Source organism: Oncorhynchus mykiss, chromosome 7, assembly GCF_013265735.2.
Source record: "Oncorhynchus mykiss isolate Arlee chromosome 7, USDA_OmykA_1.1, whole genome shotgun sequence".
Classification (NCBI taxonomy): domain Eukaryota; kingdom Metazoa; phylum Chordata; class Actinopteri; order Salmoniformes; family Salmonidae; genus Oncorhynchus; species Oncorhynchus mykiss.
Genome location: NC_048571.1, coordinates 20326299 through 20337130, shown reverse-complemented (window position 1 = coordinate 20337130; position 10832 = coordinate 20326299). Strand labels below are relative to the sequence as shown.

The 10832-nt window shown below is 40.1% G+C and overlaps 1 protein-coding gene across 1 annotated transcript; it reads left to right on the top strand.

Annotated features, from left to right (window-relative positions):
• Positions 1-116: 116 nt before the first annotated feature.
• On the top strand, positions 117-10332 carry LOC110527458 (ly6/PLAUR domain-containing protein 1). The gene is made up of 3 exons (XM_021608733.2): positions 117-613; positions 3800-3934; positions 7191-10332. Exons 1-3 carry the CDS (start codon positions 565-567, stop codon positions 7424-7426), a joined length of 420 nt encoding a protein of 139 aa, XP_021464408.1. The 5' UTR covers positions 117-564; the 3' UTR covers positions 7427-10332.
• Positions 10333-10832: the final 500 nt, after the last annotated feature.

The following is a 10832-nucleotide window of genomic DNA, read 5'->3' as shown; positions in this document are numbered from 1 at the left end:
CTAGAGTGACTTCCAAACATTCTCTCTCGCTCTCTCTCCCACCTCTCTCTCTCTCTCTGTCTCTCTCTCTCTCTCTCTCTCTCTCTCTCTCTCTCTCTCTAACACGAAACGTACAAGATCCATAACAGACAGAAGAACCACGAGATGATCTCAACAAATGTATTTAAGGAATAGTAGCCTTTCTAAATCTGGTTAAATGTGCATGGCTGCCAACGGTGCATTCCATGCCCAAAAGCCTATCCAAAGGTGACTTTTTCATATTTGGACGCAATTTAACAGTCACGGATCTGCGTGTGTAGGATATGAGTGATTGATGAATTGCTTCCATATCACGAGCTTTCATCACGTGGTACGTTTTATGATTTATCTTTATCCAATTTCACTGGAATTCTGCAACGTGGTCTCTCGAACCGCAGAGCTCGCCCTCGTTTAGCGCTGCGCACCACATTCCTCGCTGCAGAATGTGCTCTAACACTTTGATGCCACGGATCCATCTAAGGGTTTTGCTTTCGTTTTAAGTTCACCTGGTCTGATGTGTTCCTCTAAAGTGTCATTTGGGAGAGGATGTTGCTTCTCATTTATGCAACTTTGCTTGGAATTTTCCTCAAAACAGGTATGCTAAACTTTGGAGACTGCGTAATCTTACATGTGTTGTCTTTCTGCGTTGTATTCGGGTGCTGAGAGTATTTCCTCGTGATGTGTCAACGTTTCCAGCTATTCCAATCTAATTCAAGTTTGGATTATGGTTAAATGATTTTGGGCAGCTTTTTGTTGTCAGATGAAAACAATTACATATTTTTCAGAAGTCCAGGAGAGGTCTAGTAATGCCAACAGGGAGGCGCGCAAGAGGTTACCGTTGCAGATCAAATCATCTCAGTAAATGCATGTATAACTGTATTGGAATAAGAAATTGTGGCACAGATTCTTGAATTTGACATTTCTATAGGCACCTGCGCTCCAGCTACAGAAAATATGTCACCTTAGGTCATAATTACGTCTGTAAAACTATTGCGCATATCACCTGTGCAAAGGCAGATATTTTCAAAATGTGATTTAGACTTCTATTTTACATATCTTTTATTCAATTTAATGATGTTGTTTAAAAATGTAAATGTGAAATAATAGAGCAAGACATGCTGAAACATTGAACATTATTCCATATTTAGAGCATCTTTGTGATCTTACAATTGCCCTACATGGTATGCTAATTAGGCTATTAAGTATTCCGATTAATTGCTAGACACCATTACAGGTGACGAATGTATTCACTCATTTTATAAAGCAGAGGGACATGTGTAGGCCACTCATTTATCAATAGCTAATTAATAGCTCTCTAATTGACAACACAAATGCAATTCAACATTTTCTTTTACAGGTGTAGGCATTCCATCAAGCTCAAATGATAAGGAACATTGACTGATCAACAGTTGTCAGCTCTGGTGAATGTAGTAAACTAAATCACCATTTTCTTTAGTGGGTGTCAAATGAGCTGATCTACCACGCCTTGAACACCTGTGATGAATATTAAATATCACTAAATATGCAGAGAATAACAAAGCTGTCTCTCTTCAGATGACTGTGGAAGGAAAATACACAATTGAGGATAGATGACGGCAAATAAACTGATTTCTCAATCCACACGGGTCACCTTATAGCAATGATATGCTAATAATGTATACAATGGTGGCAATGTAGTTGCTAAAAAAAAAAGAATCAGGTAAAATGACAATGATAATCCATGTCAATGGAGAAGTCCGCATTGTCATTCCAACATACGTCCACGGATCATATCATCAGAATGATGTGACAGTCAGCCGCGGAGAGCTTTTCCGGTCCCTATTTCCACTTGAACCCATTGCACATGGCACATGAACAGTGGCGTGTAAGAACTTGATCTCACCAAAAATGCCTCTGGTGTAAATAACATACAAATGTTCTGTCCGTTCTGAGTTGGATGTGCTGCGTTTGGTTAACATACCAACTCCTTAAAACATCATCTTCATTGTTAGCAGAAATGACTTCTAAGTAATTTGATGAGGTATTTTACCTCAGTGAAAAGGGTATTGCGGAACAAAATGAACAGTATAGACAATATGTACATAACTTTATGCTTGCCTAAATGTTCATTATATATATAGTGTCAATATCCAGTGGTATATAGAGGACAAATGCAATACAGTCTAGGATGTGTTTAGGCACTTTAAGAGACTATTGCTCGGTTGATGGATGGGGTTTTGAGGCATTTATCTGGTTTTAACGTAATTACGCTCTGATTTTTGGGGGGGGATCCTTTTCAATTGAATTTGTGCTTGATGGCGCTGTCAGACTGGGAAATGAATGACTGTCTCCAGTTCAATAATTAGAACACAGTACTATCTGTCATGGAGAACAAATGACCTGAAACTGTGGCGCTTGAGAAAATGTTAAATTATTGTTTATCATTGCACGGTCATGCATGTTTCTGCTAAACCCCCATTTGCAAACCCTGAATCAGATTGTGCTCTCCATCCGGGAATCCTCTGTTAAATTTTTCATCCCTGTGAAACAACTTTGCATGAATAGCCAACCATCTGTCATTCTTTGTTAATCTCAATTTCCATTTAATTCCAATCAGTCATGTTAGAATGAATTCATCTCATTTGAAGTCAGTGCTGGAGCAACAGCTTCATTGAGTGTGTGGATAAAGCACTTTGTCTGAAACACTCTGGCTTGATTGTTTCGACCTGTAGTAGTCAGAATGGCAATTATTATTCTAGTGGGTAAAGTTGAGGGGCCATTTTCCCTGCACAGATACAGTATGTCCAGCCTCCACACACAATTGTGTCTGATGGCTCTATATTAAGTTTAGTTGGCAAGTAAATGAGAGTATGGATTTATATTGTTGAAACTTATTTGTTCATTATTTTCAGTCAAAATCCCTTTATCCTGACTCCAGATCTGTTTGTGCATTAAACAACTCCTCTCTACTGAGTTTCTTTGCTGTCTTGACAAACGTGTATGTAGTCAGAGAAGTATGTGTTTTGTGTGACTTGTCAGTGCTTTCTGTGGTGTGGTACAGAAATGTCATCATATTAGCTCAAAGTCCTATTGTCTGGTATTTGTAACATGTCCGCATGTGCAAGGATAGCATCAACATCGACTCTCCAACATGAAATGCTCATTGAGATAATCTTCACATTTGTTATTCATCGAGGAGATCCAGTCTTTTTTTCAGAGTCCACCTCCTTGTCCTCTGATCATTGCAAATAGGTACCAAGTTGACTTTCAAAATGCCAGCAAAGAGACATTTTCGATTTCAAAGATGCATTTGTCTCTCCTCGAGGATACAGTTCCTGGTCTGTGGTAATGGCAATAGATCAAAAAAACACTTATTCTTGATTAGTTGGGAGGAAAATATGTCGGGCTGAAAGGCCCTAAATGAACAAGGGATAATACTAATGACTGAACTGCACAAAATAACATTTTCAAATCTTTCAAGTAAGATTTTAGGCCTAATCTTTCAAAAAACGTTCAGCGTTTAGATCAAGCCTGCCTGGAGTGCCAGTTGGGCAGAGTTGCTTTGCTTTTCTTGACCACTCCATTGGTTATGATGTACCAGGCAAGCTCAATCAAGCACAGCTAAACACGCTTGAAAGAATTTGCCTGTAGTCTCTCTTGACCAACATTCATAGACTAATGAGATTACTACAGTATATGCCAGATACTGGTGAACTGTTCTTGTGGGCTTTAAAACATTTTTTGTTTTAACCCTTGCGGTTCTTCCTGTCTCTCTCTCTCTCTCTCTCTCTCTCTTGTACAGGCTATGCTCTCCAGATCCAATGTTACCAGTGTGAGGAGGTGAAAAATAATGAATGCTCCACGCCGGAGTTCATTGTCAACTGCACGGTCAACGTGCAGGACATGTGTCAGAAAGAGGTACTGGTGAAGAAGGATGGTAAGAAAACAGAGTCTCCTGGGCAGTCTCATTCCTTTCCTCATTTGTTCTTCATTGGATCGAGATAGTGGAAGAGTAGTCCCTTCTCGCAGATGCTGTATCTCCGCCACAGCAGAGTGTGAGCTTTAGTTTGATGAGAGAGACTAGTGAGAGAAAGACAGGAAGTTTGGGGGATCTGTTTTGTGTCAGAAGGGCGTGGGTTGGATTAGAACCCACGTCGAACACAATAGAGATGTGTTCTGCAGCTAGACCACCCCAGGCCACACTGCCTTCTCTGACACCTACCTTGCAATGCAAAACAACCCACACCGGACTGTGACACTTTTAACATGTGACCTAAATAAGGAATATTTTCCTCTTTCGTGTACTTCCTCTCTATCTCTGAATTCAGTGGAACTGACCTATAGGGTCTCCTTGTAACGTAAACAAATGAGATCATAAACTAGGCCTATACGTATGCCCACTAAATCAATTGGGAACTATCAAAGAATCTCCGTAGATGAAGAGGCTATTACCATAGTTAATTCATGGTTTATGGCTCATATTCTTTTAATGGGATTTTCCCAAAGGAACGTTAACGCCCTTGGTTGCTGGTTGCTGTACTCAGTTGATCCATTAATAATTTTTTCATTATAAACTGGGTAATATGAGCCCTGAATTCTGATTGGCTGAAAGCTGTGGCATGTCAGACCGTATACCACGGGTATGGCAAAACATTTATTTGTACTGCTGTAATTACGTTGGTAACCAGTTTATAATAGCAACAAGACACCTCAGGAGGTTTGTGGTATATGGCCAATATACCACCACAGCTAAGGGCTGTATCCAGGCACTCCACGTTGCATCGTGCTTAAGAACAGCCCTTAGCTGTGGTATATTGGCCATACAGCACACCCCTTCGTGCCTTATTGCTTAATGAGATAACGCCCTTCAAATACACTAGGCCTATTGTTCCTACCACATCCAGTGTTATGACATGTACAGTATGTCACTTGTGATCAAATGTATGCTTTCATTTACAAGAGTATTAAAAACATGTACCAAGAAATCATACATGTAGCTAGATTGTCTTTAGCGAGTGTTTTATGCCCAAACTATGTCTCTGAACGTGATGGTGGACAAGCTACATCACTCAAAGTCAATGATCTATGACAATAATGTCATGAACAAATGTACACTATGTGTAATGCTGTGTAATGGTTTGAATAACCTTGAGATAAGGATGCACTTTTGTGTGAAATGCACATGCTTACAGTATATTCACAAATCTTTTCCAGTCTCTGCACTCTTTAGAAAGGTCTTCTGAGTCATTTGATTCTAATGCGATGTTGGCAAAGGGATTCTTATGTGCTCCTGTAAGCAGATAAAATGAAAATTCATGCATACTTTTATTCTAACATAAAACCTTCTAGCAATGTTGGGTAATGAATGTGTTCCTTAATTTGATCATTTCATATAATGTCAGCCTGAGACCAGGAGCCTAACTAATTATCTTTATGTGCAGCAACCGCAATTTATCACAAATAATGAATTTGCGAATTACCACAACATTTTCGTGGAAAGAAGTACTTGCATAATGTGTGTATGATATGTGAAGACCTCTGTAACATAATCCTCAAGGAAAGTTGGCTTTTGCACGTGATTTGGTGTCAGCTTGGTCTCTACCCATTCCTCCCCCCAACAAAGGTTTGGGGACTTGGTTTGTTAGACAGTCAGTTCTAAATGTGCAGAGTGATGAAGTATGGAACAAAGAAGAGGGTTGATTAAGCTGAAGTTGTATTGTTAGTTATGCCAAACTTAATAGCAGTAATCAGGGGCAGACACAGGCTGAAATTGTCTACTTTTGTCTTGAAGGCTTGTCTGACGTCTTTGAGACAAAACAAGAATATTGTATTGCATTTACAAATTGCCACTTTGTCTGACAGCTCATCTGTCATTATTTCAAGAGAAAGACGAGTAAATTAGAGCAGTAAAGTTTGGATGGAAGTTTTAATGTGACTAGCAGTTCTCTTCCCCCTTTCATCTATTTCCTCTCTACGCTTTAATTACAACTTTTCGTAACACTTTACTTCGCGTCGACAGGTATAGCGCATTATGCCACAGTTACAATGCAACGTAAGACAGGTCGGGAGCACTTATGAACTTGTGAATGACTGCCTACCGGGGAACAGTGGGTTAAATGCCTTGTTCAGGGCCAGAACGACAGCTCGGTGATTCGATGCAGCAACCTATCGGTTACTGGCCCAATGCTCTAACCACTAGGATACCTGCCGCCCCTTCTCATCATTATGACAGCTCTTTGCAGTCTGTTGACAAATTTCAGCAAAGAACACATTATAAACCTTCTATGAAGACATTATAAGCATCCGTATATGCTTATAACAATTACTAATGCTTACAGATTCAGTGGAGCGAGAGTCACATCTCCAGGGTCACCTTGGATTTGTTTGTGTCCAAAAACCCAGTGTCTATTTCCTAGGAAGGAGTAGGGAGAAGTGGGAGTTGTTGAGTCCCTGCAAGGTGTTCATTTATCAGGCAGAGAGACGCAGGCTTTCTTACCACCTCCTGTGGTAAAGCTTAATGGCACAACAACATTTCCATGAAATCGAAACACTCTTGTTCATGTGCATTCTCTCGCCACCATATAAATCAAAGCATAGTTTTGTTGCAATTGTTCCATAGTTTGAGAGCATTATATTCTGTCGAGGTTTTATTTTTTACAACGGCTCTACAAAGGTTCTAGGCACTTAGAGGATCACCTCCCAGGAATATGAACCATTCCAGTATTGATCAGGATAAAGTTCTGTTAAATTGCAAATAGCACTGAATTACAATATACTGTCTGTCTCGAGAATTTCTCACTAAGCTAAGATCCTAAGGCTAATATTTTTAAATCACCACATTTTCTTGATGTGTAATTGTTATTCCTGTATATTTGTGAAAAAAGGGTAGATTAGATCATGCTTTGTCTGATTTTCACAGATATTTGCTTTACGCGCAAGAAAATGCGCTGTGAAAGGGTGCGAGACATGGCATAGGCCAGACATCACATAAAACAGACATACATTAATGAAAACAAAACAAAATTGACAGTTGAAGGACTTTTAACCCTGCCTTCCCCAGTGCTTGTGCTACCTCAGTTTGCTCCGAGACTTGGCTCAGTTTCACCAACAGTCTCACTACCACACATACCTTGACCTGGACTTCCTGTATAGCTTTGCACTATCCCTGACCGCTTCTCTCTCTCCTTCTTCAGGCATATTTTACCGCAAGTCCTGTGCCTCGTCCGGGGCATGCCTCATATCCTCATCAGGCTACCAGCAGTTCTGCACTGGAAGGATCAACTCTGTGTGCATCTCCTGTTGTAACACACCGCTCTGCAATGGGCCCCGGAAGAAGAACCGCCCGGTCCCGTCGGCTGCCACCTCTTCATTTTCCTCCCTTCTTTTGCTGCTGGTCTCCCTCACGCTGGTCTCCCTCTCTCTGGCATAGACCTAGAGGCGTCCATTTGTCCCCTCCTCTACCCGAAGATCACACTAGAGTATTATGAGAGTACATAAAGCCTACAGTGTACATAACACTACGTAGTGTATTGGCTACATCAGACTCTAGTGTCGTCTTTGGAGAGGAATCCTATACATAAGAGACTATCACAGGAGGTTGGTGGCACTGGAGCGAACAGGCTTGTGGTAATGACTGGAGCAGAGCAAGTGGAATGGTATCAAAGACATCAAGCACATGGTTTCTATGGTTTCCAGGTGTTTAATGCCATTCCATTTGCTCCGTTCCGGGCATTATTATGAGCCGTTCTCCCCTCAGCAGCCACCTGTGGACTCTACAGCTTCATCTTTGGATCGGATACTCAAGAGCTTAAGACTCTTTGGAAGGATCCCCTTTTATAATCCTGGTGTTTTGAGTTTTTGAGAACTGAATGCTTTACCATTGCCTCCTTCTTCTTCGTTCATCCCTTGCCTTCCAATCACCCTTTGCTTACTCTGTAGGGTCCCTATTGGGGGCAGTGGGCACTGACCTCATCAACGTCGGTGTTCTCCTGTTTATAGGTAGATCGAACACGTCAGATCAATAGTTCCGATGATTAGAAGTCAGACGGGATCACAGTCAGTGAGTACTCAGCAGCCGTTTAGCTGTGTGAGAATTGTGTTAACTCATCATATATCTGAGTGTAGAGATGGCACTGACAGCTGAGGACATTGAACAGCGAGTTGTAGGGATTGTGGAGATATACTTAGATGTCTGCATCATTTGCTACTGGTACAAGTTCTTGTTATAGTAAGTACTAAATGCTGGATATCATGTCTTATATCATTTGTAAGTACAGATGTATGATCTTAATTTGACCAGTTTCTCACAGCAGGAAAATATTCCTACAGCAACAAATCCTACAGAAATTTGAATTATTGTGTAGATTATAATTGATGGACATTTTTGTAGGGGTTGAAAAAAAAAAATTGAAAAATAAATGGACATTTTTGTAGGGGTTGATAAAAAAAATTTGATAGGGCAAACCAAGTCCAAAATTTTAAAGTGGAAATTACAACTTTAGAAGCCTTTAAAAACCTTGAATACACTACAAGTTTACTTTTCCTACTGTGCAGGAAATTCCCTGCAAAAACAGGTTGATCAAATTAAGATCCTACATCTGTACATACCCAATTACTTTCTTGGACTTCAAATATTGCTGAAAGACACAAGGGATTTGTTTTTAAACTTATCAATTTAGACGTTATATAAATCAACATATTCAGTAACCTGTTATTAGCTGTAGTCATTTACAGAATGATAATAATCTGCATCAACATCCGGTTTCAACTTCAAAAACTTTTTAGGTGTCATTCTTCAAGTAGGGAGGCAGGTAGCCTAGTGGTTAGAGCGTTGGACTAGGAACCTAAAAGGCTGCAAGATCGAATCCCTGAGCTGACAAGGCAAAAATCTGTCGTTCTGCCCCTGAACAAGGCAGTTAACCCACTGCGCCTAGGCCGTCATTGAAAATAAGAATTTGTTCTTAACTGACTTGCCTAGAAAAAGTATATTTGAAGTCATTCAACAGTCCTTATAGTTCAGCTTTTTAGTTGTAGAACTTATGCAGTTCAGTTATACATAACTGATAAATTCACATTAAGGACATTTCATTGCAGGGATGCATATTATAAAATGTTCTGTATAGACATGAGATATGTGGCTGTCATTGCGGGAAGGTCGGATATAAGTATTGGTTATTGTAGCTACCTGCTTAAACTGTGTAGAGGTGCTTTTTAGTGTAGTTGCTCACCTGCCACTATTTATGATGTTAGTATAATGCTCATTCAGCAGCATATGTCCTTTGCAACACATTGACTCGCGGAAGTGGAAACAATTGCAAAACGATCCGCGATCTGGAACGCTCACCACGTACGGCGCGTTGTGGAATGGATCACTTAGCTATGGGTGGAGGGTCAGAGTTGATGGATACATATGCTCAACAATGCATCATGTACAAATACTGCTCCTACTGTTATGTCTTACTGAAATCATATTCTCTCTCTTTCGATTGATGTTTCCTGTCTGATGGATTGCCACTCGAAAGTACCAGAGCGAGCACAAACACAACTGTTTAGGATTGTATAACATGATCCACATAAAACATTGGAGTGAGTGACTGGTCAAAATGTTTCTATTGATCCCCAAAACTGATGCCCCTCAATGGTAATTAGAGTTTATATGACTACTTGTTGACGCGACATTGTGGAGTTGATTTGGGAGGGAACTGTACATACAAAAGTGTAAAGGACAACAGTTGCAGGAGGAAATACACGAGGGGGTGTTTATTTATGTTGGCTAGTGTTTCTTTCTTGGTTCTTGTGCCATGGGCTTTTGCCAGTCATACTCAGTACTAGCTTAACAGTAGCTTTACAGCTTCTGTCTTTTTTTCCAGCTGAGTCTATTGTCAATTGATTATTTATTTATTCTTCTGAAATGGCAGCACAGAGACTGAAGGGAAGACCTTTGTTTTTAAAATACAGCATTTATTGAAATGTCAATAGATTTCAGAAACATATCTAATAACTTACTCTCATTTTGATTTGATTCGATTTATTAATTGGCCATTCTAATTATTGAAAGGCTTTGTAAAGAGGATCATGTCAGAAGTATGACATGATTCATCTTTCAAATTAAAAGATAGTGATTAAATTAAACGATAGTGATAATGATAGAGCTTTTTTTCCCTCCTGATTTGATGTTTATCTTGAATGTGTAAGGCATTGAGCTAACAGGTAGACAGAATTGGGGAATTATGGGTAATTTTTTTGATGGTCTACTTTAATTGGTCTTCTGTGAAGAGTGATTGTATATTCTGCCCATGTGAAATGCAAATAAAGAGTTGTGACAAAAATAAAACAGTGCTTCTGAAACAGCAGACTCACCATTCTGTTTTCAATTGACCTAAATACGTAATAGACAAATACAATATGTATAATACGATTTTTAATGACCTCATGAGTCTTAAAATGCCAACCTCTTTTGTTGGGGAGTTAAGACTTGTCTGTAAGTGAGACGTGGGCCTTGTTAAGTCAAACTCACACTGCGAGAGAGAGATGGAGGAAGGGAGCCAGGGAGAGAAGGATGACCGACACAGCCGTGCCCCACGTTTAAACGAGAGACCCAGGGTGACGGAGGCTGTGAAATATCATGTCTCGGAGCCTAGCTTGACATTTCAGTGACCTCCAGCGGCTAGGGTTTTTCTTCTTATTCACCACCAGGTACGTACTATGTGGACCTTGTTCAACTGATTCCACCGTCTGTAAAAATGGATATCACGGGGAGATGTCCCTGCATTTCATATTTCTGTCACTTCCACACAGCTAGATGTAGGCTAGGGCAGAATGGAAAACATTGAAGT

Bases quoted from the DNA above. Each gene is read 5' to 3' on its own strand.
- LOC110527458 (XM_021608733.2), top strand. From the start codon at position 565: ATGTTGCTTCTCATTTATGCAACTTTGCTTGGAATTTTCCTCAAAACA. The intron at 614-3,799 runs GTATGCTAAACT...TCTCTTGTACAG, and splicing joins TGGAATTTTCCTCAAAACAG to GCTATGCTCTCCAGATCCAA. The intron at 3,935-7,190 runs GTAAGAAAACAG...CTCCTTCTTCAG, and splicing joins GGTACTGGTGAAGAAGGATG to GCATATTTTACCGCAAGTCC.